This window comes from Rana temporaria, chromosome 1 (assembly GCF_905171775.1).
Source record: "Rana temporaria chromosome 1, aRanTem1.1, whole genome shotgun sequence".
NCBI lineage: Eukaryota > Metazoa > Chordata > Amphibia > Anura > Ranidae > Rana > Rana temporaria.
Genome location: NC_053489.1, coordinates 199886724 through 199913521, shown reverse-complemented (window position 1 = coordinate 199913521; position 26798 = coordinate 199886724). Strand labels below are relative to the sequence as shown.

Sequence of the window (26798 nt, the reverse complement as noted above, 5' to 3'; positions counted from 1 at the left end):
GCAGAATTCCCAAAAAATGATGAGAAGAAACCTGTATAGGCAGACATTGGAAGGCTGCCATTAACTTTGATACACTGACCTAAATCAAGTCAGCAGATGAAGAAAGCAGAGTTAGGTCATAACAGTACTAGAGCCAAAGGATCAACAAAACAGCCATGGAACTAGCATTTTCAGGAGGAGTCCGCAATGGCAGAATGCAGTTCCGGATTTATAAAAGGGGGAAATAGGTGCAACTGCCCTAAACCTCGACAGAAGGGCACCGCACTTTATTTATATATTAGAGATTATATATAAAAAAAGAAAAAGAAAAAATTAATAATAAAATATACAATGATAAAAACACACTTTATTTTATTATAGGTGTCTTGTGAGGTAATGTATCTGTAAAAGTTTTTACTCTGGACTTTTATATTGCATCGTTTTTAAATTTTGGCAGCTCAAGTGCACCACACAGAGCTCTTTGACATGCGTGTGTGTGCACACATGACGTTATGTCATACATTTTAAAAATGTGAGTGTGTCATTGAGAATGTAAATCAACTTTGTATGAGGGGCCCCCCAGGGTTAAAATCTGGCCCTAGCAGGACACATACTTTCTTACTACAGGTTTTCTTTAAGTAAGTATGTAAAATCATAAACACTACTAGAAGGAAATAATAAAAGCATCCTTCCAGACTACAGCATGTCAACTCCAAGTAATATGTACATTCATTAAGAGAGGTCCTTGGGGTATTAACAAGTCAAGTACTCCTCTTTGCTCTTCACGGTATTGAGTAATAAAGAAGTTTATCTGCTCCCAAGACACTGTGCTGGGAAGTGACTATATCCCTTTTGTTTATTTCTGTGGAATGAAGCTGTGACCAAACCATTCTCCCAGGAATGGGACAGTTTGTTTTTCCCCTTTATCTCCCTGGCACACGGGGTCAGCACATGTGGTCTAGCCAGGTCACCCCCAAGGCCTGACATACAGTAATATCCCAAGATCTGGATTAGGAAATTAAAACAAACATGATGCTTGTCTGACATGGCAAGTTATGAAATCCCTCACCAAAGCCACATTTCTGGAGCAACAGAGGTCAACGCATTCCCAGAGATCCTAGAAAGGAACGGCTAGATACAATTTAACTGTTCATTCTTCATTATCTGTCATTCAGAATACAGATCTCGACACAGCACCTTAACCAAGATCAAACATTTAGGTTTTTTATCTTCATGCATTCTATGCATGAAAAGAAAAAAACCTTCAATGTGAAGCAGCCCCCTAAGACTTACAAAGCCCCTAAGACTTACCCGAGCCCCATCTAGATCCAGCAATGTTGCATGCGAGACTCGGCAGTCTGGGACTCGCCCTCCTGATTGGCTGAGACCGAGCAGCGGGTGCCATAGGCTCCCTCTGCTGTCAAAGTCAGTAAGCCAATGAGGAGAAAGAGGGCAGGGCCAAACCGCAGCTCCGTGTCTGAATGGACACAGAGCAGGGGATTGGGTGCCCCCACAGCAAGCTGCTTGCTTGTGGCTGTGGGGGCACTCGGCTGGAGGGGGTCAGGAGCGCCGGCAAGGGACCCCAGAAGAGTAGGATCTAGGCTGCTCTGTACAAAACCACTGCACAGAGCAGGCAAGTATGACTTTTTTTGGGGGGGTTAAAAATAACAAACATGAAGACTTTAGTGTCACTTAAACTGCCCACAAAAGCTGAACATTTATTCACCAACATCTAGAATTTTATTCATAATGGGCAACAACTTTGAAGCACTCTGATCGTTAAAAAGACAAACTCAGAAAACTGAGTGATTGTAAAGTATCTCTCTTGTTCACTCCATACATTCTTGGAAAACCGTCCTAGGCTAGACCTAGATACGCAATCCTGCTCCCATTGGGCATGTAAAGTAGAACTAAATTCAAGACTTTTTCATTTTGGATAGAGTAAGGGAGGGTTATAGCCCCTGCCAGTTATTTTGCCATCTGTGTCCCATTGGGCAGATTTTCCTTCACCTTCTGTCCTATAGCCAAACAGGAAGTTATAGGAAATCCTTCCAAAGTGAGGAAATCCCCTGGTTGTCATCAGAATCACCAGAACGAATGACCCCATTGAAAAATACTTTCTTTACTTTTCTGGGGACAAACCAAAAATATGGGATTTTCTTTTACCATCACTTTTGATCATAAAGGCAAACAGGACAAATAGAGTGCGAGGGATGCAGGCAGCAATACAAACATGGCAGGCATTCTAACCCCTCTCCACTCTGTTCAAAAATTCAGAAACGTTTTGCATTTAGGTTATACTTTAAAGACCCTGAACCTCCTCTTCTGGGGTCCTCCACTGACAATTTAGGCGGCTCCTCCTCTTCTGTGTCTGCTCCCATAGAAAGCCACTTGCTATGGGGCAGACGTATGGGCCTGCTCCCAAGCCAGACTATGTGTGTCCTCTGCCCCTCAACCCCCTGCTCTCTGCTTGCCAGACTTTAGATTTGGTACTTGCATTAGGTTATTTTAGGCTTTTTTCCCTTTATTTTCACCTGGTAATCCTGAGAACGACTTTTTTTTTTGTCTAAACTCCCTTCTCCGGGGATTAAGGGGAGCCATGGCTGCCACCCAGGCTGGATTTCATGTCTGCCTTTGTCCATCTCCATTATATTAGGGATGCAGAGATTAGGAGTTTACAGAACAAAGATAAGCATGTATAAGGCCCCTTTCACAAGAGCGGTCCAATCGGGTCCACCGGACCGTTTTTCAGGCGGACGCGATCAGACCCTCCAGGCTCCTCAATCGAGCGCCTACCTCCAATCCGATCCAGCAAAAACAGATGAACAAAGGATTGGTTCTCCTCCATCTGGCCGGATTGGATCAGAGGGCAGTCGGGTGTAAATGGACAGCCAGACAGTTAATATCTGACTGCCCATAGAGCAGAGCAGGCTGGGTCCGTGTCGGCTGTGCATAAGCGGTATGGACACAGACCTGCCATCTGCCTGTTCCGCTCAGCTAAGCAGGGGATTGACAGACAGATCAGACAAAACCAGATCTGGTCCGCATAAGAGCACTGCATTTCTAGCAAAACCAACAGCTATTTAATGTACTTGCCGTCCCTTGCTTTACAAAAAATAAAAATAAAATGCAGCCACCACAGTGGAGGACTAGTAAGATGCAATATTTGACATCTTTGTTTTCGTGTTTTGTTATCATTTAAAGGACTCTGGATCCTCACAATAAGCCTTCCTAAATGAGTTAATTCCCAAGACTCCTAAACCATTATAGCAACTTTTGCAGCCCAGGTCCTGTGAATAAACATTAAATCATTTTCACAATTTCAATTGTCTATTCTGTTGTTTGTTTTTTTATTATTCATTTCCATTCAACACATTAAGATATATGAGGATATACTCCAAAATGTTACATCTAAATGAACTGTATTTCCACTACTGCCCCAATAAAGCTACAGCTCTATGACAGTGATAGGCACTCATGTACCGTAGTGAGTTATCTAAGGTACTGCAGACATAAGCAAAACATGCATTTTGTCTATAAAACATTTTGTCAGACTAGACACAAATTTCCATAATGAATTACATGACATGTCTTATTTTTATTCCAACATAATACACAAGCCAAGCATGAAACACCCAAGGCAGCTTTCAGTCACATAATAAAAAACACACACACACACAAAAACACAAAAACTGTAATACTTCTTTTTGTTTAGGAAAAAAAAGAAATGTCAACGATCCCACCCGCTAAATGCCAAAGTATATCATTACCGGATCTAAGCCTGTGGTGGGCATGTTATTCACTATGTGATCTTTTATTACTTCTACAAAACATGCTGGAACAAGTCTGTAATAAATAAATGGTTCACTCTTTCAATTCATCTACTTTCTTTCTTCACAACCCTGCTTTCTTTAGGTTTTAGGTCTCTGAGGTGGTTTTCAGAACAGTTATTAAAAACTGTCACAAAAAAAAACAAAAAAAAAAAAAAACACTACTACTACTTACTGTGGAGGTAATCAGCCAGGTCTCCGCCATTGCAATACTAAAAAGTAGAACAGAAGAAGTTAAAAAAGCCTATACAAATTATTATATATAATACATAGTCACACACACACTATATATATATATATATATATATATATATATATATATATATATATATATATATATATATATATATATATACATATACATACATACATACATACACATATACATACATACATACATACACACACACACACATACACATACACATACACATACATATAGATTTGTACAGCTTGCTAAGGGATAATTATTAAATTGTGCTATTGGTTAGTTTATACCTTGCTTTTAAACAACACTAAAAACAGAATTTCCACTTTGTAGTTTATAAGTTTAATGACTGAAGCTTGACCCACCAGTCCTAGGCTGCCCAGCCAGCACTAGCTGAGAAAACACAAACAAAAAGGGAGGACTCCCTTCCAGAGCGAGACATGATGTGGAAATGAGCAGGGGTAACTAGCGAGTTGTAAAAAAAAAAAAAAAAAATATATATATATATGGAGGTTCTTTAATGCGGAGTTCCACCCAAAAATGGAACTTACGCTTTAAGTGTTGGTGACTCCCTGACATGCCACATTTGGCGGGTACCCTGTATTAGAGGTATCCAGGTCCCACTTCCTCCCCTGGCACCGGAAAGAAGACCACCTCTCCCCCCTCCCTCCCTGCAATCTTCTGGGACACGTCACAGGTCCCAGAAGATTGCCCGGTCAGTCACAGCGCGTGCGCAGTGCATGCCTGGCTGTGAAGCCACAGCCGGGTGCCCACAGTTAGAATTCCGGCGCCGTGGAGAGGACAGGCCTTCATGCACCCGCATCGCTGGACCGTGGGACAGGCGGGTGTCCAAATATTAAATGTCAGCAGCTACACTTTTTGTAGCTGCTGACTTAAATGGGTGGAACTCCACTTTCAGCCACTCAAATGCGGTGAATGGAGGAATCCCTCTCTGTTGGGACATTGTATTCCAAAAGTGGCAACCACCCTTGTCAAGAATACACTGATCAGTGGATGCAACTACCGTATTTACTGCCGTATAGTACGCACAGGCGTAGAACGCGCACCCTAACTTTTACAGGGAAGTTTCACAAAAAAAAAAAAAAAAACTTTCCACAGCTCCCTGCGTATAACACGCAGTTTACCCTCTATTTTCAGGGTAAAAAAGTGAGTGTTATACACCAATAAATACAGTAATTGGATGCATCTGCTGATTAAAGGAAAAATCGAGGGGGGACGGGGGTGGAGAACTTCCGCTATGATGGTCTAGGCGATCCAATCAGAAGTAGGAGCCTGTCAACACTAGTTACCCGCTCCCCCAAAAAATAAAAATAATCCAAAATGTGGCGGAGGGGGGTATGGTGGAAGAGCAGAACTTAAACATGCCCACTCTTTTACAGGTATACATTGCCTGAACAAACTTTCTGTAATGACACGGTCACTTTAAAGCAACTCGGTCTGTAGATTCATTTTTTTTATTTTTTTTACATAAGACCAGTCTGTAAGACAATGGGTTAATGCTTACATGTCCTGTCATCTACTCTGCTGATCTTTACCCTCATGCAGAGCTGGCTGAAAAATATTCTGCATCTGGCAAAATTCTGGAGTGGTCCTCCATTCTAACCCACTGAGGTTCTGCAAGTCACTACATCACTATATTAAATTAACACACAAGGGGGCGCCATACTAAGTGCAGTATGTAAAATCACCTCAATTTAATAAAATGTTGTATATTCACTGGGGTAGATTCAAGAAGCAATTGCGCCTGTGTAACCATAGGTTACACAGCGCAATTGCTTACTTGCCCCTGCGTAACGAGTGCTCCTGATTCAGGAACCTTGTTACGCCGACTGCAGCCTAAGATCTGCGCGGCATAAGGCTCTTATGCCCGCATATCTTAGGCTGCATTCTTGCGGTGGCCGCTCAGTGCTCAGTGTATAGTATGCAAATTGCATACTAACACCGATTCACAACGTGGCCGAGCCCTGCGTACGCAATTTACGTACGGCGGTTTTCGCGCAAGGCTGCCCCTGCTATTAGCAGGGGCAGCCCATGTTACGTATACCCGTCGTTTCCGCATCGCAAAATTTGAATTTTACGTACTTTGCGTAAGTGAATCGTGAATGGTGCTGGACGCCATTCACGTTCACTTTGAAGCAAATGATGTCCTTGCGACGTCATTTGCCGCAATGCATGTCGGGAAAGTTTCCCGACGGAGCATGCGATCTACGATCGGCGAGGGAACGCGCCTAATTTAAATGATTCCCGCCCCCTACGGGATCATTTAAATTGCGTGCTCTTGCGCCGGGCATTGTGCGGGCGCGCCCGCGCAATTTACAGAGCTTCTGCTTCGTGAATCAAGGGCAGCGTAGCCCTCCGTAAATTATGCGCAATTCTACCTGAATCTGGGCCACTGAGTTTTTTCAACTTTGCTCTATATGGGGGGGGGGGGGGGGTCTCTCTATTGCCTTTGATTACCGTCTTTCTCCAGTGCCATTTATTTCTATCCACTACATTGCTATAGTGTATTGTAGTGATGTAGCAGCTTATGGAAAGAGCATCAAAGATAAAAGGGGAACTTAGATGATCCCAGAAGATTCAATGGAGTGAGGAACGGTGGTGCAGGTGGTGGGGCCAGCAAGAAATTCATAGTATTATACTAAAACAGCTATGAAAAGGGGAACAGCAAGCAGAACTGAGCCAAGCCATTCCTCTACTACTACTGCAGCAATATAAACACTCTGCAATCTGTCCACAGCTCTTCATGCCAATCCTCAACACTTACTACTGTATATGCAGTAAAAAAAAAAAAAAAATACTATTTTTTTTGTAATTGGATGTTCGTTTAAACCATATGTATGTTTATAAAAGAGTTGTTAATGATTAAAAAAATTAAACTCACCTCCATGACCAGATAAACGGAACTGGCCAATTCCTGAAAAGAAATACAAAAAAGACAAATAAATAAAGGGCAATGAATGGCAGTAAATACTGGCAGTGTGTCAGTGTCACTCAACGGATAAGGGAAGGCTGCACCTGCTCCTTGTATACAACCACACAAAGAACTTTTCTTATATTTAGAAGATCACACAAAGACTTGTATTATTAAGAGGCTCAGTGCAAATCAGATGCAAAACAAGGAGTGAAAATTTACACCTGTCATTAACGGAACACAAGATCAGATAACTAACAGTTAAATACGGGACAACGTTTAAGGGTTTTGAGCTCCCAGGCATATGTTAAAGAACATACATCCATTACAGCAAATTTGCTAAAAATGTTGTGGACACACAATCCAATTTAAAGCAAGGCAACAAGGTAATATAGCTGAAGGACTATCAGCATATCTGTATTTATTTTATGACATTAAAACTTAATTCTGACAAATGTTTGCTTTCATTCATTATTGACCACTGGGGGAATTCATGAAGGATAAAAAAAACAAAAAAAAAACAAACACAACCCAACTGCACATTTATAAAGGGTCACGTACAAGACATGCCCCACTTTAAGTAGAGGCGACCCCAGGTTATTGTGTGTATTAGCACTTTTAGGCTGGGTTCACACTGGTACGAGACAACAGTCGTACTACTTTGGATGTGACTTTGCCCTACGACTTGAAGTCCGACATGCGTCCGACTTCAATGAACAGGGATCCGACTTTGATCCCCAACAATGCCAGGCACTGTGTCTGGTATGAATCTTGAGAGGGAACTCCACACCAAATTAAAAAAACAAAACACGGCATGAGTTCCTCCTCCAAGAGGATTTGGACGGCGTAGTATCCATACTATACCCTTAAAACGAGCATGCACCCCGGCCGTTTAGGAAAGGGGTGGGGATGAGCGAGCGCCCACACCCCTCCTGAACCATACCAGGCCGCATGCCCTCAACATGGGGGGGGGGGCCTGCGCCCCCCCCCCACCCAAAAACACCTTGTCCCCATGTTGATGAGGACCCCTACCCATTCACCTGGATAAAAAAAAAAACACAGGTTTTTAAAAGTAATTTATTAGGCAGCTCCGGGGGTCTCTTCCGACTTCTCTGCGTTCTCCGATGAATTCTGCCAGGTCTCCTCCGCTATCTTCTGCTCTATTGCCCACTCTTTTGCTAGCTCTTGCCCGGTCTTCTGTCATCTTCTTCTCTCTGCTCTTCTTCCGATGTCGACTCAGCGCTCTCTCCCGCTGTAATGCCGTGTGCGCAACAACTTATATAGTTAAGGGGAGGGGTCACGGGTGATGTCATCTGGTGACCTCACCACCCCATCATGCCTCAGGCCGTGATGTCGTGAGGGGCGGGGTCACCGTATGACATCACCCAGTGACCTCGCCCCTTGCCTATATAGATCGTTGTGCACCGCACGTACGGCATTACAGCCGGAGACAGCGTCGAGTCAACATAAGAAGAACAGCAGAGTGAAGAAAATGACAGCGAAGACCGGGCAAGAGCTAGCAAAAGAGCAGAAGATAGCGGAGAAGACCTGGCAGAAGACCCTGGGCAGCAGGAGTAGGACTGGAGAGCTCGGAAACCGCAGAGAAGTCAGAAGAAACCCCCAAAGTCAGAATAGATCCCTGGAGCTGCCTAATAAACTTACTTTAAAAACCTGTGTAGTGTGTTTTAACTTTTGACACTTTTTTCCCCAGGTGAATGGGTAAGGGTACCATGTACCCCATACTCATTCATATAGGGTGGGGGGCCGGGATCTGGGAAACCCCCTATTAAAGGGGGCTCCCAGATCCCGATAAGCCCACCCGCTCGCAGACCCTGACAACCAATGGCTAGGGTTGTCGGGAAGAGGCCCTTGTCCTCATCAACATGGGGACAAGGTGCTTTAGGGTGGGGGGGCTCAGGGCTCCCTTGCCCCAAAGCATCCACCACCCCCCCCCCCCCCATGTTGAGGGCATGCGGCCTGGTACGGTTCAGAAGGGGGGCGCTTGCTCGTCCTCACTCCCTTTCCTGACCGGCTCGGCTGTGCTCAGGTAAGGGTCTGGTATGAATTTTGGGAGGACCCCCACACCTTAGGGGGTTCCCCTTAAAATCCATACCAGACCAAAGAGCCTGGTATGCTCTTGGAGGGGGAACCCATGCTGTTTTATTTTTAAATTTGGCGTGGATGCAAGATGGTGATCCGACTTTGATCCGACTTCAGTGATATTCAATGGACTGAAGTAGGATCAAAGTTGGACCAAAGTAGTGCAGGGAGCATTTTCAAAGTCGGATCGACTTGTGTGGGACCAGTTAAGATGGCTCCCATAGGGAAACATTGATTTTTACACGTCATGCGACATGAGCTCCCAATGTGGGAGCGTTTATCGCATCAGTGTGAACCCGGCCTCAGCCTGGTTTTTGCAAAGACAGGCATGATGATTGCACACCTGTGTGCTGGGTTTAAATTCCTCTCAGGAAGAGAGCTCAGGGCTCACACTTGGGAACAGCTCCACCTTAGGGCTCATTCACACGGGCGGCCCGTTCAGGTCCGCCTGTCAGTTTTTTTTAGGCGGACTTGAACGGGCGCTCCGTGCTCCTCTATGGAGCCGCGGATGTTAGCGGTGACATGCCCGCTGACATCCAACCCGCTCCGATCCGCCAAAGTGTGAGGAAGAAAAAACCTACTTTTCCATCCGTCTGGCGTATCGGGTGAACTCGGACAGACGGTCCGTGTTCATCCGATCCCCCCATAGGGGAGAGCGGAGAAAAGACAGGGCGGTCCCTGCTCAGCGGGGATCAACAGAGAGATCCCTGCTGAGCAAGCAGAGGTTCACGGGCGGATCATAACTGATCCGCCCCGTGTGAAAAGGGCCTAAGGCTACAGGTTTCAGTCTGAGCATGTGTGTCTGCAGGAGGCAGATGTGGCCCACCACCAAGCAGCACGAAGCTGAGCAAGTAAGCTCCAGGAAGGAGTTTGACCAAGTGAGAGTGAGCCAGGAGGCTGAAGCTTTCTGTTCTAAAATAATGGTGGAACCCCCTGCGAGAGAAGATTTTCTGTGAAGTTTGTTTCATTTAAATAAAATTGGGCTGCTACGCCCTTAAAAATACAGTCTGAACTAATCACCCCGGATCGTTACACTTCATACATCAGCTCAGGGCTGGTCCTAAATTACTGCCAGTTTCTTAATCTGCAAACTGGTGGTAATTTTTTTTAATAAAAAAACTTGTCGATACCATGGAGGTGGTTAGAACTACCTGAATTTGACGCTCGTGTTGGCTTTGTTACCAAAACTGACAAATGCTTGCCTGAATAGAGCACAGGTGGTTCTAAAGGAATCTTAATCTACTACTAGAAAAGTGTCCCAAGAGCTTCATGTCTGGTACACACAAGTTTTATGTTCAGCCCAGCGTATTGTGCTTTGATACGGGTACTGCCCCCCGCCGGAAGACACCACCAGCGCTCGCAGCCATTGGCTTCTGTCGGACCGGTTGTCGGTCAAACGGGCCAAACGTCACCCAGTTTCAGTTGAACCGGTCGATACTCCGCCCGTGTGTACCAGGCTTTACTAAATTCCCAACAGTACCAACAAAGGGCAACTGCCACAGCCTATAACTGGCCTTAACAGCAAGGAGCACTGAATTCCCCTCTGGTCATTCCCAACATTCAGTCGTCCAATGGCCCATTGTTGTAAAATTGGCCACTGTCAAAGCCAAAACACAGTATAATACACCTATGTGTGAGAGCTTCTATAAAAAACAGCAAATGTTAAAAAAAAAGTCCCATTGGTTGTTATGAGCAACATTAATCTTCCTGCAGTGTAATGCAGGAGGAATGTGACTGTCATTGGCCTTTACCATGATTTGTGAAAACCTGGGAAGAACTGTTAACAAATCTTATTAGAGTGCAGACAGGAATATCAACACATACAAAGACAACACCGCCTAAATTCTTTTGCTGGGTGTACTCCACTATACAGAATAGAGCACTTGTTTAACAATCATATTGTTCCAGGCAGTTACTTCTCTTTAGATTTCCTGTTCTACAAACTCTACATGTACATTCCTAATTAATAGATCTTGTCATAGTCCCTAATTTCTTAAAATTAGTTTATGTACGTCATTAAAAAAGGTATGTACTAGGAATTTAACCTCAGATTAGGAATATTAAAGTACTTACATACTCTTAAAGTAGAACTATAGGCAACCCCCCCCCCCCCATTTTGGATAGAGCAAGTGAGGGTTATATCCAGTGTTGGATTTTTTTTCCCCTTGCCATCTGTGTCCCATTGCGGGGATTTACCTTCACTTCCTGTTCCATAACTAAACAGGAAGTGAGAGCCAGCGCCTTGAGGCGATTAAGTTCTCATTTGTTGCGCTATACGAGTTACTCACTCACTCAGAAAATCCCTGCAAATCAAGAAAATTCCTTGAGGGTCCCCAGGTCATCAGAACTAGTATCCCCATTGGAAGATTCCCCCTTAATTACTTTTCTGGGGACAACCCAAAATGTGGGGCTCTGTTACTTTTACTGACAAAAGGTAAACAAGACAAATAGAAGGTGAATCTCACTAACAAGGACACAGACGGCGATAAAAACTGACAGGCATTCTAATCCCTCCATTCAAAACAAAAAAATAAAAATAAAGTTTGCCTTTAGTTATATCTTAACTAGCAGTTAAAGAGCTTAAAACAAGTCAGTGACTTCTGTGATGTATTTCATTCTCAAAGCACTTCGTTAATCACAAGACTCTGGGAGGTCAAGATTTAGTCAGTTGGCAGGCTGCCAAGTGCCTGCTCTCGTAGAAATTTTAGGAACTGAATGTTAATTTTGCCACAATGCCTATAGCTATAGAGGAGATTGAGGCCCCATACACACGGGAGCATTTATCCGCGGATATGGTCCAGCGGACCGTTTCCACGGATAAATCCTCTCAAAGATTTCCGCAGATTTCTCTGCGATGGAGTGTACTCACCATCGCATTGAAATCCGCGCGGAAATCCTCTGGCGATGACGTGTCGCGCCGTCGCCGCGATTATGACGTGGCGACGTGCGCGACGCTGTCATATAAGGAATTCCACGCATGCGTCGAATCATTACGACGCGTGCGGGGAATCCCTTTGGACGGATGGATCCGGTGAGTCTGTACAGACCAGCGGATCCATCCGTGGGATCCGATTCCAGCGGATAGATATTCTGTGCATGTCGACAAATATCTATCTGCTGGAATTCGGAAATATCCGCGGATAAAGATCCGCCGGAGTGTACACACCATAGAATCTATCCGCTGAAACCCATTCGATGGGATTTATCTGCGGATAGATTCTATGGTGTGTATGGGGCCTGAGAGCTTGTTTTAGGGCTCACACACCAACGGATACCGGCACATTGCACAGTTCAATCCTCCCCCCCCCCCCCCCGACTTTAAAACGTCCGGCCGACGATGCTGTGGTGTGACCCGGCCACAATGGAGACAAGTCATTTCGCCTTGTCTTGTTGGGGGGGGGGGGCCGTAGGACAGTGCTGGAATACCTGCCCAATGCAACCCCACTGCACCTGGTATGAATGGACCCTTAGCCCTCGTTCACATTAAGGGCGGGTTTAAAAATCGTGCAAGTTCAGCTGAGCTCGCACAATTTCAAACCGGAATTTCAGTCTGACTTTGGGGGCAAATTGACAGACATCTGTGCGAGTTCATGCACAAATGTCCATTGAAATCTTCCACAAAAGTAGTGCAGAAACTACTTTTTGGAATCGCTGTGGCGCCGCAAGATCGGCGTCACACCAATTCAGACAATGCCATTGCCCGCAATAAGCTACGATTTGGCATACAATTTGACAACTCTGCCCAATGTGAACGTGGGCTTCACGTGCTTTTACTGCCAACAGAAATCAAGCCCTACTAAACCCTATGTAAAAAAGGCATCTCAACCTCAGTGCAATATTTTAAATGATCTACAGTCTTTTTCTGCAATATTCAGTTACTTGCCCTGGACCAGGAAAGTATACACCACCAGATCCTATGATGCAATTGAGGGTCCTCACTGTTTTGTTACCAAGTTGTGAAGAGCATAATGTAAGGGAGGGACAGAACACAGATACAAAAGTACGTAATGTCAGCTACTGGAATGTATATTACCTGCTTTTCCATTGCACAGCAACAGGTAAACTGGCTACATATTGTGATTTTGTGGTTTTTAATTTACATTAAAGATAATATACTGTATCCTTAATCACGTTAGTGTGTGAATTGCAGTCATGACAGACAACTGCAACTAAAATATATATATTAAAGTTATCAGATGTATTTAAAAAGCAGATAATCTGGATAGATAGTGACTCTATTCCCATTTTGAATATTAACAAGAGGTTAGCAGTGACAACAGACCCATGGCACATTCTTACAGGCTCCCTTGGCTATTCTGCCTGGTAACAGGGGAGACAAGGTCTCCTACTCTCTCCAGCTGATCTGAAGCCAGCTGCCTTGTGCAGATAAGAGGGCCACTGCAGGCCATCTGCTTATGTAAGGAACATGCAGGCCAGCTTTTCTTCCATTTAAATAGAAACAAAGGAGCGGGGCGTTATTAGGACAAGTGTGGTCCGTCAGATTTCTCCATCTCATTTCCCTGTCAATGTGCTGAAAACAGACGGACACAAGTACCTGCCAAGGGCATTTTGGCTGAAAATTAAAATGACAAAAAAAATAAAACACTCCAGAGATGCTTATTTTGTGTTCTATCACACTAAAAAAAAAAAAACACATTGTGATGAAAGAGCTTGTGCATTGGAAAAGACTATTCTGTGTATAATTGTACCCAATAAGACAAAGAGGAAAATGTAATACCGAGCAAAAAAATAATATATAATAAAAAAAATCTGAATTCATCCTTCACTGATTGGCTGGTATAGGATACTGAGCTTTGCAGATCATCATTGCTCTCTGAAAGTCCCTCCACATTAGTGGTGCAGCAAGGTAATGTTCATTGTATGTTGCAGCACGTAGCATTACCACTACCCAATTTATTCTGAATAGGCCCCAACATAGAAAAAAAAAACATTCCTTCATTTTTTTTTTGTCAATGCAGCCTGTTGTAGCACAGGGGTGTTGTGGGGATATTTAAAATGAATGGCTACAAACATACACAATGCATTGCATGTGCTATAAAAGTATAATAATAGTACTTGCTACTGCAGCGCAAAAAAGCTACAGGTGAACCAAACATGGTTCTATTGGTTCCATTTTGTCTTTTCAGAAGAAGGTAAGAGCTTATTGGCTGTACAGACATGATACCCCTCTATCTGCACCTTCCCTCCGCTCCTCCCCCTCAGTGCCATTACCTTACCCACTCTAATCCGCCCTCCTCAGGCCAATATCTCATTATACCCCTCAGTGGATCTCTCCTTCTCATTCCCAAAGGTCTCGTTAAGCTCTTGATATTCCTCTTGGATTTCATACCCTCGCCCCCATCTTGGTTTTTCCTATTTCTTTCTTAAAACACCATCTTGGTCAAACCTTACCCTCTATGTAGAGATCTCACCCCTCGAGAAGACCTATCCCCCTCCCACCATTTTATTATTGAAAAAATGAAGAGCTTTACAGTCAATGAACTTTTGTGACCCAATTTCCAGGATTGTACATTGACGGCTGGCTCAGACAGATAGCTACAACCACTTATGGCTTGTTTTGATGTAAAGCCTGGTCCCCTTTCGCACTTTGTTGAAACGTTCTTGCTTTGTGTATGGATTGCCTTATAATTGATGCTCAACCTGTGACTGTATGCTAGTTAATAAATCATTTTATTTCACATTTTCATTACGTCACCTAGTTAAAATACTGTCAGGGCAATTGGATGGAGTATTTCAGATCACACATTTTCCTGCACTGCATGGACATACATGCTCTCCTGATACGTTCTCTTATATGTAAATTTAAAAAAAAGGTTGTGAAGAGATTACCGTATTTATCGGCTTATAACACGCACTTTTTTCCCCTTAAAAATCACAGGGAAATCCTGGGTGCGTGTTATACGCCGATCCCCGCTGTCTGTGAGGGGAAGGGGAGCGAGCGCCGCTGATATACACATAGCAGAGTGTACTGTGTACCTAGCTAGGCTCGGCTCCGCTCGCAGTCACGCCCAGACCCGCAATTGGACCTGTGTTATGTCCATCCGCGGTAGCTCGGCTTTCGGCTTCCGCCGCCATCCTCGGTGAGGGAATCGGGAAGTGAATCACTGTTGGTTCACTGCCCGGTTCCCTACTGCGCATGCGCGAGTCGTGCTATGCCGTTCCCACTGGTCCCCGTTGTGTTCTGGGAGCCGAGTGTTTCCCTGAACACAACGGGGGGTGATGCGGAGGGGCCGGACTCCCGCGGGAGTCTATACCAGGAAGTGGTGCAAATACCCGTTTTATACAGGTATCTGCACCCCCTCCCCCCTGAAAGGTGTCAAATGTGACAGTGGAGGGGGGAGATGGTTCCCAAAAGGGGAGGTTCACTTTTGGGTGAACCTCCGCTTTAAACTTCCCTCCTAAAAGTTTTTTTCCTTAAAATTCCCTCCTAAACTTGGGGTGCGTATTATACGTCGATAAATACGGTACATTAAGACCAAACATTCGATTGCCTCTGTCAGTGGATAAAATTCAATTGTATCCAAAAGGAAAAAAAACTTTTTTACTTTCCATTCTGGAAGGGATGGTTAAAGACAGCAGGATCATGTGATGTCCATGTCTCAAGTTATTCGCTCCTCTGTTTACATCCTGCAGAGGCCTTCTTCCTACTGGTGGTGGTGGCGACATTTCCAACAGCAGGGTCCTCTTACATCAGTTTCAGAGGCATGGGGGCAGTGAGGGGACAGGTATCCAAAGAGATCATGAGTGGGGAAAAGCCCAGGTCCCCAGGCCAGAAAACGTTTACAGAGGTAATTGTGAGTACGAGACACAAGAACAATGGATAGGTTAAGAAGATGTTTTTGAAGACCCCACCGTTGAAAAAAAGAAAATATTGCAAAATGTACGATTTTTATTTTTGCCCGGAGCCAAAACTGCCATCGGAACTGTTTTGCTATCTGTCTCCTTTGGGACTTAAAGCGGAAGTAAACCTATCCATAAAACAGTTTTATTTCTGGCACGTGCCAGAAATATAACACTCCCATTGGTTGTGCTCTCAACCAAACTGTCAAACCATCCAATGGCTTGTGTCATAACTGATCACATGTGCAGCATCATGGCAGTTGTAGGTTAAACAGAGGCCAAGATGGCAGCTTCCTTGGCTGAAAACGATAGGGGGGGGGGGGGGGGTTTACTTACACTTTCCTTGCTGTACTTTACACACAACAGGAAGTGAGAACAAATGGTTTCAAATCCGATTGAAATCCCTTCATCCACTGTTGTTCCCAATGGAAGATTTGTCATTCATTTCTCTTTCAGTAACTTAAAGTGGAGGTTCACCCTTTAAAAAAAATTCTGACATCACACGGAGACTGGCGCCATCCTACCGACAGAATGGCGGTGGTTTTTATTTTTTCTCAGCACATACCTCTTAATCCCGATTTTCATCTCACGGCAATCCCGCGGGAGTGGGCATTCCCAAGCACTGCCTGTGATTGACAGGCTTCCAAACGGCGCATACTGCGCGTCACAGGTTGCCGACAGAACCCGAACGTCGGTGCGCAGGCGCCGTATAGAGCCGCACCGACGTTCGGGTATTTTCGGCAACCTGTGACGCGCAGTATGCGCCGCTCGGAAGCCTGTCAATCACAGGCAGTGCTTGGGAATGCCCACTCCCGCGGGATTGCCGTGAGGTGAAAATCGGGATTAAGAGGTATGTGCTGAGAAAAAATAAAAAAACACCGGCATTCTGTTGGTAGGATGGCGCGACTCCGTGTGATGTCAAAAAAAAATTTGAGGGTGAACCTCCACTTTAAAATTTGGGATTTTCTCTTGTCAACTGGTGACAAGGGCCACAAACAGTGAATCTTGCCAGCAGGGTCACAAACAGAAAAAAACACCTAACAGAGGTTCTAACCCTTCCCTACACTATTTACAAAAAAAAAAAAAACATCTTTTGATACACTAAGGATATCACAAACCTTTGAGCACAAACTACTTACTGCATTGTGCAGCGGAACACGTGTTAATATATTAAAGTATTTAAAGATAATCCCGTTCCTCTGAGATAGGGGATACTTACCACAAACCATTTAGCCTCCTCTCAGTAAGCAGAATGAAGCCAATTAATTAACCAGGCTTAGCCCAGACAGGAGACTGAGGCGATTAGAGTCCTGTCAGTGCAACCTGTGACCTCACATTACCTACATCCTAAGCAGGACATCTGCTGGGCTTTATTAGCTCCATGGAAGTGACACAACAGTTATTCAGGCTACTCCATGTCAGACAATGACATTGTGATCCAGGATGGGGAGACCTTGTCACAATTATTTCATAGATCAAATGGTCATATCTTATTCACACAATCTGGTATCATCCATCATACAGCTCAACAGACATTCTTATATCAGGTTTTAGCATGTCAAACATAAAGGCGTCCCTTAAATTCTGGCAAAAATAATATTTGATTGGCATAAACCATGCTGCTTTGGAATTCAACTCAAAATTAAAAAAACTGCTGACAGACAGGGTTTTTATACTATAAAAACATCTGTCATAAATGCTTCTCCTTGCCTGTCAGCAGTAATGTACATTGAACCTTGCATGCAGCGCTGCTCTTGCTTGTGCGCATGCGCAACATCATCACAACACAACCATTCAAGAGGTTGAACATAATGAACCTGGAAGGAAGACCAGGCGAAGATGGAAGTAGCTGGGACCAGCTAGGCGAGGGCTTTGTTTGACAGGCAAGTCTGCTAGAATGTGCCAATATGCAGTGAATACAATCACATTATGGCATAAGCCCCCTGGGGGCCAATTACAAAACATAAAAATTGGGGAGTGTCCACAATAATGCCACTAACTTCTCATTTACACAGGCAGCTGCAGAGTGGTTCTCATAGCCATGGTTATATGCTGCAGAAAAAATGACACTACAGGTTGCCATCATCCATTTCCATAATTTATTTGGTAAAAAATAGCACTCCAATTGTGATTTTCGAGAATCCTAAAAAGCTCATTAAAGTGTTGGTGTGTGTTTTTGCTGTCTCCAGTAAAAAATCATGCATTTGTAGGAATACCTGTTAGAATAGCACCAATGGTTTGGCAGGTTTGGGTCCTTTATCTGCCTTGGCATAAGCCATTATACAAATAATGGCTTTCTAATCCCTGAAATTTAAAGCGTATTTCAAATTTCTTCTTAAAGCGGGGGTTCACCCTAAAAACAATTTTCTAACATTACATTGAGCTCACTCTCGACATTGACAGTATGCCGATTTTTTTTATTTTTTTTTGCTGTACATACCTCGTATAGCTATTTTCTTACCCGGCTTCCGGGTAGTGAATCCCGCGGGAGTGGGCATTCCTATGCAGCAGTTAGTGATTGACTTGATGAAAAACTACCCCCCGTCGCATAAGGAGCGTCACGAGTTGCCGAAAGAAGCCGAACGTCGAGTCGGCGCTATACGGTGCTGGTTTTAGTTTATGGAGATTTTTTAACTTGTTGTTGATCCATGCAACCTGGATAATCCTTCAAGCAATATAAATATAGTGCCATTTAAGTCCAGCAGGCTAGCTGCTATAGAAATGGCAGGTCCTGACTTTACAAGCAACAGGCAGGTATTCCCTCTCTCAGAAAATAATCTGCCAGTCTAGAGCCTCGTACACACGATCGGATTTCCGTTGGACAAATCCATGGAGTTTTGTGTGAAGGGTGTTGGCCGTGAACTTGTTCTGCATACAGAAGGCAGAACTTTTTCAGCCAACATGCACGAAACGTGTTTTTTCTGCTCTTTAGCGCCACCCTTTGGGCAACTTCTGCTAATGTTGTCTGATGGTTAGCATTGGTTTGGAGCATGCGTGTTTGTACTTTGGACTTTAGTCCGATGAACTTGTGTACACACAATCGGATAATCCGACGGAACACATCTGTTGTCGGAAAGTTTGAGAGCATGCTATCCCACATTTGTTACCAGATATTCTGACAAGAATTGTCCGATGAAGCGTACAAGCGGTCGGATTATCCGACAAAAAGCCTGCCATCACACAATTGTTGTTGGAAAATCTGATCCTGTGTACGGGCCTTAGGGCTAACTCGGTGGTTCTCAACCTAAGGATCGAATGATGATTTGCCAGGGGTCACCGAATCCTGGTCTGTTCCTGGACCCCGCACCACTCTCCCAGCATTTTTCACGGCCGCCCAACTGGACTGTACCTGGAGCCCGCGGTCGCCCACTCAGCCTCTTCGCATCTGCCCATTCAGTTCACGGCATGGCTGGGGGGCAGAGACTAGATGTCAGCTGACTGATGAGGGATGTGAAGTAGGAGGGGCTGGAGGAGACCCCATCTCCTGATTTTGGCATAGGTGTCACTGCTAAAAGACACCACAAAGTCGGAGACACAGTGAGTAACACTACCTGTGATTAGAGTTGCCATTAAAAGTCCCCACTACAGTTCTCAGATCAGCAGATAACCTTGATCAAGAGCTCCCAAGTTGGTTGATCAGAACTCCCCACTAGCACTTCCACTCATCCCAACTCCCCACCAAGGAGTAAGAGAAGGAATAAAAATAGAGAATACATTAAAGGAAGAGGAAAAGGGGAGGAACAAAAAAAAAGGGAGAGAAAGAACAAGAAAGGCGGCTAGAGAGGGATGGGGAAAAAAAAAAGAAATTAGGATGGAGAGAGATAAAAAGGGGAAAATAAATAAAAAAAGGGAGCAAGAGTGGTACATCCTAAGTACCATAAGGGGTTTTAATACTGCACGTGTGGAGGGGACTCAAGGGAGCGCTAAATGTCCGTGGGTTAGGGGGCACAAATTACGTGCCTTGGGTGCTGACAACCCATGCTACGAAAATAATTTTTATGGTTAGGGGTCCCCACAACTTGGGAAATTTTATCAAGGGGTCACGGCACTAGGAAGGTTGAGAACCACTGGGCTAACTGAAGGTGAAATTGTGGAAAATTTGTATAAGGCCCCATACACACCATCAGATTATCTGCAGATTTTTGTCTTCAGATTTACCAAAACCATGTAGTACAAGGGCCTGCCTGATTGCATACAAATTGAAACTCTGAAGGTTTGACCTCATATTATATGGTTTTGGTAAATCTGAAGACAAAAATCTGCAGATAATCTGATGGTGTGTATGGGGCATAAGAATTTTTGCATGTTTATCCATTTAAAGAAAACAAAACAATCATATAACTTGCAAATGCATTTCCACTACCCAAAAGTATCAGTTTAATATCAATAGATGTGTAGATTTTGAATATAACAAATAGTTGAAATTTTTTTTGTGTATATGATTATTCAATTTGCCAAGTTTATGGCCAACCTAAGGCCAAAGGAATAACCAGAACACACGTTCGTGGTCTTCGTCTTGCTGCAATAAAGGAGTGTCTGGTGGTAAATCTGCAAGGCTAAGACTTTAATAAATAGGATCGGCCCTAGTCAAGCATTTGTTGTGTCTGCTCTGATGTTTGATGTGAACACAGCTGACCTAAATCCTTCAGCCTGTCCTCATGCAAACCCGCTCTTTGGAAACACAATAAGCTTGCAGTTCTGTCAATCAAGCTGCAAGGTAGTACCAGGACACAGGTGCAATGAGGGTGTACATAAACTCTGTGCTAACAGTAAAAGAGAGATAACACTTTTATAATGTATTGGAGCTTCGCCTTGATTTCATACTGCTGGCTGCTCTGGGTGAAAACACACTGACATTTTGCACAAACATTCTTTGTTGACAGCCATTTAAAATGACACAACTGAATAGCGCAACAAAACCGCTTTGCGATACATATTTTGAGGTTTTGTTTACATACCAACACTGCCAATCTCCAAAGGAGATGAAACGAATGTCATTTCAGTATGAGGGTGTGGTACATAAACACTCAGTGTATATTGGCTGAAGCCTAGAACACGCCTCCCGACGTACATAGGGCCAATGGATATGTCTACTGCATACAAAACAATCTGTAGAGAGCTGCGGTGACAACCTCAGTGAACCCGTTACCAGACTACTGTATAAAGTAACAACGTCTAGGAAGATCAAGTAACATAAGCTACACTGCTCTGCTTCGAAAAACTCCTTCACGGACTGTCCAGGCAAACCCAAACATTTCAGTAGGTCATGGAGATGCCCACATAGCTTTGTGGAAGGTCCGTCAAAAATTCAAGCGGTGGTAAACCCATACATAAACCCAGTGAAGTGATTAGCCTCTGGTTATACACAGAGATGAAACAAATCCTCCTACATAAAAGTTGTATGTTTTTACCTGCAGTCTTCTCTTCTCTACATCTGTTCAAATTCCCAGGATTTATAAAGCTTGTTCTAGCAGTCAGAAAAAAAAGGGGGTGGCAATCTGAAATCAACACTCTACAGAGCTCAGTAAGAACTGAGAGCTGATTGGAGTGGGGGGGGGGGAGAGTGGAGTGGTTCCCCCCCCCCCCAACAGGGCACCTAGGAACAGAGCCGAGGCTCAGGCTGTCAATCAGCTGGAGGTCCCTCCACTGTCACCATCTTTCTCTTGGAGTCAGAAAAACTTCTCAGAAGTGATTCATGCTGATGGCAAAGGAATGAGGCAGCAGACAGAAATTACACTTAGTGCTCTTAATTTAGACAAGTACATCCTATAGAGATATAGGTCTTGTTCATATTTAATGTCTGAGGTTTGCAACCTCTTTAAAGCATTTAAATGCAAGGCATGACTTTAATGATAACTGTTCTAGTTACTACTAGTGTGCTTATGTTACCTCTCAAACTGTCAAGCCTTCAAATGTCTGGCGTCATAACTGATTACATGTGCAGCACCATGGCAATAGCAGATCAAACAGAGGCCAAAATGGCAGCTTCCTTGGCTGTAAAGGACAGGAAGGTTTAGGTCCACTTTAAGGCTACATTCACACCGACGATTTAGGCCAATGCAAGCAGTAGCAGCAGGAATCTTGATATCTGCTGCAGGTCTGAGTGGCTAGGTGCAGCTGGAAGCCCTGTTCACTATAATGACAGGTCGCCAGCAGCTGCAGGTTTTCCGCGGGGATTGCTGCTGGACGCACACGAAGTGCATTCGCAGATATTCACTGGCTGTGCAGAGAGCTGCAAATAGCTGTGGCCACCCACCCTCAACCTATCATAGTGGACAGGGCTGGTGGTCACACCTAGCTGCTCAGAGCCGCAGCAGGAATCCTGCCGCTACAATTCGCACTGGTATAAAATCGCCAATGTGAATCTTAGTCAGGATTCACAGGAACAACAAAAAGCACACATTTTCAGGAGAGAAACATATGTACTAGAACCTATTAGTACCTGTTTTTGGCTAGTGACTAAGGATGGGCTCAGGCATGTTCACAACGCCAACGTGCCCACCAGGAAGCTCACACTCCGCAGTGCTAGTCAAAAGCAGCGAGAAATTTCCCGATCTGCAGCTGCAGAGATTGGTAAATGTCTCACTGCCTGTGATTAGAGTGTCAGCTTCCTGGCGGGCACGTGGAGTTGTGACCATGCCTGCGCCCATCCTTACTAGTGACATAGAACAACATTATGCAGTATAGTTTGTCTCATTTCATCCAGGCCATAAAACTAGGCTATCTGATTGGAACGGAGCCCCTGGTTATTTGCGGACCTAGAAACATGAATCTGGTTGCTAGAGGCACCACAAATGGTTATTTTTTTTTTTTTTTTTTGTATAATCAGTATTTATTGAAGGAATAAAAAGGAACAGAAAATAAAAAAGGGGGGGGGGGAGGAAGGTATATAAGGTATAGGACAGACACGTCCAACGGGATTTTTACATATCCAAATCCGGCCTCGCAGGACCGTCAAACAGCCAAGGTTTACCTCGGACAAATTATAACGTATATGCATCTATCACCAGCTTTATTAAACGCAATTGTAAACCCGGGGACCGCCACGGCGGCCACCACCCAAGAGGGCGCCGGCAGCCGCGTCAGCCCCGGGGCAGCAAGGTAGCCAGGTGGGCGGCCTTCTAAGAGGGCATGGAGGCAAACAACAACAGGATGGAGCCTCTGAGGAAAAAAGCTAAGGTATCCGCCGAACCCCCCAAACCCGGGGATGAGCCAGGCAGGGAGTTCATATATGTGCCATTGCAAGAAGCTAAAAACAATAGGGCGACTAAGAGGCCGCAAGGCCCGGACCCAGATCCGTCGCCCACACCCAGGGCGGAGGGGGGGGGGCACTGAGGCCTCCAACTACCACCCATCGCCCTCGGGTGAGCCAGAGGGCCGGGGCCAGCTAAGGCACTTAGGCGAGGCCGTGGTATTAATCACGGTCCAGTAGCGGTTTTCGGTTAACCTCACAGCGTGTCTAACATACACAGGCATAAAAGTCCCACTGGCAAATATCACAAAAATTAGGAAAAGAAACAAAACTGAAGAGTAAGAGAGGGGGAAAGAGGGAGAGGCCCCAGAAACTGAGTAGTAAATGAGAGGCGTAGAGAGAACGAAGAGGGGGGGAGGATGAGAAGGGGTAGGGAAAAGAAAGGAAAGAAAGAAAAAAAAAAAAAAAAAAAAAAAAAGGGAAGGGGGGATAAGAAAGGGGGGAGAGAAGAGCAGTGCGTACCTCAAAAGCTAGCGAAGGGCACCTCCACTTCCACACCGGGCGCATCACTCCAGGCCAAAGTTCCATCATCGACCGACCACCTCCTCATCTAACTAGCAAGGGGCTCCGCCTCTCCACCAGCGAGAGCCTGCAGCCTGCGGGTCTTAAGGGAGGGCTCCGCAAGTTCCAGCAGGGCGACATCTAGGCTACTGGGAACTAAGTTAGGGTCCGAGACGTAATCCGTCCACGGCGCCCAAATGGCCGTATGCTGTTCGCTACGGTCGCGGCAGGTCGCCACCCACCTCTCAGCCTCTCCGATGGCACTCACCACCCGCGTCCAGTCCTCACGACCAGGAACTTTGGACTGCTTCCAGTAAGTTGGAAGCAGCCGCCTGGCTGCGTTAAGTAGATGTGGTATAACACTTTTCTTATACTGACTTAGAGGGACTGTCGGGACATGGAGAAGGAAGTGCACCGGAGAGAGGGGGATATCAATCCCCGTGATCATCAGTATCTGATCTTTAACGTCTGCCCAGAAGGGTACGATCATGGGGCAACCCCACCAAACATGGAGGAGCGTGCCCCTGTGCCCACACCTGCGCCAGCACAACCCGGATTCAGTAGGGTAAATGCACGCCATGTCCGCCGGCACACGATACCAGCGAGACAAAATTTTAAAATTTGTCTCTTGGGTTTTAGAGTCTACCGAAGAAGTATGAGTGAGGCGGTAGAGATGGGTCAATTGTGTTTCCGTCAGGACCTGATCCAGATCCCTCTCCCATCTCCGTATATAAGCAGGTGTAGGCAGAGGGGCAGCAGATCCCAGCAAGCGGTACAGCTCCGATACCAAGTGGGGGGTAGGATCCTCACTAGCAAAAAGACTTTCAAACGGGGTAAGAGAGGAGGGGTCCCTGACCCTATGGCCCTGTTTCTCAAAAAAGTGGTGCAGCTGCCTATAGCGCCAGAAATTCATCCGTGGGCCGTGTCGTCCCGTAGGGAGGGCCTCATAAGCTAGGAGTTTACCATCTTTTATAAGGTTCCCGCAACTGGCGTTTCCATCATCTAGCCATGATTCAAAAAAGGCCATTTGCTCTCCCGGAGGGAACCAAAGGAAGCCACCCAATGGGGCCAGCGGCGACATAGGGGGAGACAATTTAAGCGCAACATTCATTCTGTCCCAGATCGCAAGCACGTGCTTCGTCAATGGGGAAGTCGTCTCTGAAAGTCCCCTATGTTCCCGCTGTAACCATGGTGCGTATGATAGGTTCCGTCCCGCAAGACATTTCTCCAGTGACACCCAGAGCTTCGAGTGAGTATGGAAACGCCAGTTGAGTATCCTCTGAAGAGCCACCGCTCTGTAATATCGCCTAACGTCAGGGAATCCCAATCCCCCCTCTGTCTTAGAGCGTTTAAGTATCTTAAGAGCTATTCGGGGCTTACGTGCATTCCAAACGAACTCAGTTAGCATGCTAGAGAGGCGGTCGAAGAACAGCCTGGGCAATCGAATCGGAAGCATCTGAAAATAAAAAAGGATGCGGGGCAAAACGTTCATTTTCACCACGTTCACCCGGCCCAGCCAGGTGAAGGCAGTGCGAGTCCACTGGGAAAGGTCCGCCTTAATTGCGGCTAGCAGGGGGGGGAAGTTGGCATTGTATAGGGCGTCATATCTATCTGTGAGCTGTACACCTAGGTAGCGCAGGGATGTCTTGGCCCATGAAAATGGGAAGGCGTCTTTAAGTCTCTTCGCTAGGTCCGGTGACAAGTTAATGGGGAGGATCTCAGATTTCCCATAATTTATTTTAAAGTTGGATAGGGTTCCGAAGTGTTTAAGTTCCTTCAACAGACTCGGCAACGAGATCAGGGGGTTCTCTAGATGGAAAAGGACATCATCAGCGTAAGCCGAAAGCTTATGCTCCGCATTCCCGACCTGCAGACCCTTAATATCACCATTTGCCCTAACAGTGCGGAGCAAAGGCTCTAGCACCAGAGCAAAAAGGAGGGGTGAGAGAGGACAGCCCTGTCTCGTGCCGTTCCTGATGGGGAAGCGGGAAGAAAGGGTACCGTTCACCTTCACTTGTGCACATGGATCAGAGTAAAGGGCTAAGACGGAAGCATACATGCGGGGTCCCAGGCCTAAATGGCTAAGCACCTCCTGCAGGTATGACCAATCAACCCGGTCAAATGCCTTTTCGGCATCGGTTGATAAGATAAGGTAGGGCTGGGGGTCTGTGCGGGAGCGGGCCCAGTGAATAAGCTGAATCGCTCTCAGGGAGTTGTCCCTGGCTTCCCTGCCTGGAATAAAGCCCGTCTGATCAAGGTGCACAAGTCCGGGCAACAGATGTTTGAGCCGATTAGCCAAAATTTTTGCTAGTATCTTCACGTCCAGGTTGAGGAGCGAAATAGGGCGGTAACTCTGTGGAGCGGCGGGGTCCTTGCCCTCTTTCGGAATTACCGTGATGTGAGCTAATAATGCCTCCGGGGGAATTGTTTTGCCCTCTGCTATAGAGTTGAAGTAACTCAACAAGGGTGCCTCTAAGTGGGAGAGAAATGTCGCATAGTAGGCCTTAGAGAACCCGTCCGGGCCCGGGCTCTTCCCATTGGGTAAAGACTTAATTGTCAGTCTAAGCTCAGACAGGGTAATTGGTTGTTCTAAAGTTGAGGACTGATCGTCCGTGAGTGAAGGGAGACCCGACGAGGTCAAGTAGTCCCGAATCGCCCGACGCTTGGTGTCCCACGCCGAGGGGGGGAGTCCAGAGTTCAAGTCGTATAAAGTGGCGTAGTAGTCCCGAAAGCCCGCGGCAATTTTAGAGGACAGCACCGTCGGCTCCCCCGAAGGGGAATACAGCTTGTGGACATGCATCTGCGCAGTCCGAGCTCGCAGCGCTCGTGCTAGCATGCGCCCGCATTTATTCCGGTTATTTTTTTTTAAAGATTTTGATAGATGAAATCCATACTCTCTTCCCGTGACATTCTGAAATAAATCTACAATGATTTACATTTAAAAACAGAGGCCCAGATTTACAAAAGAGATACGACGGCGTATCTCCTGATACGCCGTCGTATCTCTGTTTTAGGGGCTTCCTAACTATGCGACCGATTCATAGAATCAGTTACGCATAGTTAGCCCTAAGATCCGACAGGTGTAATTGTTTTACACTGTCGGATGCAATACCTCGGCCGCCGCTGGGGGGAGTT

The 26798-nt window shown here is 45.5% G+C and overlaps 1 protein-coding gene across 5 annotated transcripts in view; it reads right to left on the bottom strand.

The window, feature by feature from the left end:
• Nucleotides 1–26798, bottom strand: part of ULK1 (unc-51 like autophagy activating kinase 1) — a 147027-nt gene that overhangs the window by 92232 nt on the left and 27997 nt on the right. For all 5 annotated transcript variants that reach the window (XM_040347658.1, XM_040347654.1, XM_040347665.1 and 2 more), the window contains exons 4-5: nt 6920–6952; nt 3985–4021 (exon numbers count right to left, since the gene is read on the bottom strand). In XM_040347658.1, coding sequence (XP_040203592.1) covers nt 3985–4021; nt 6920–6952 — 70 coding nt within the window. The remainder of the gene's footprint in view (nt 1–3984; nt 4022–6919; nt 6953–26798) is intronic.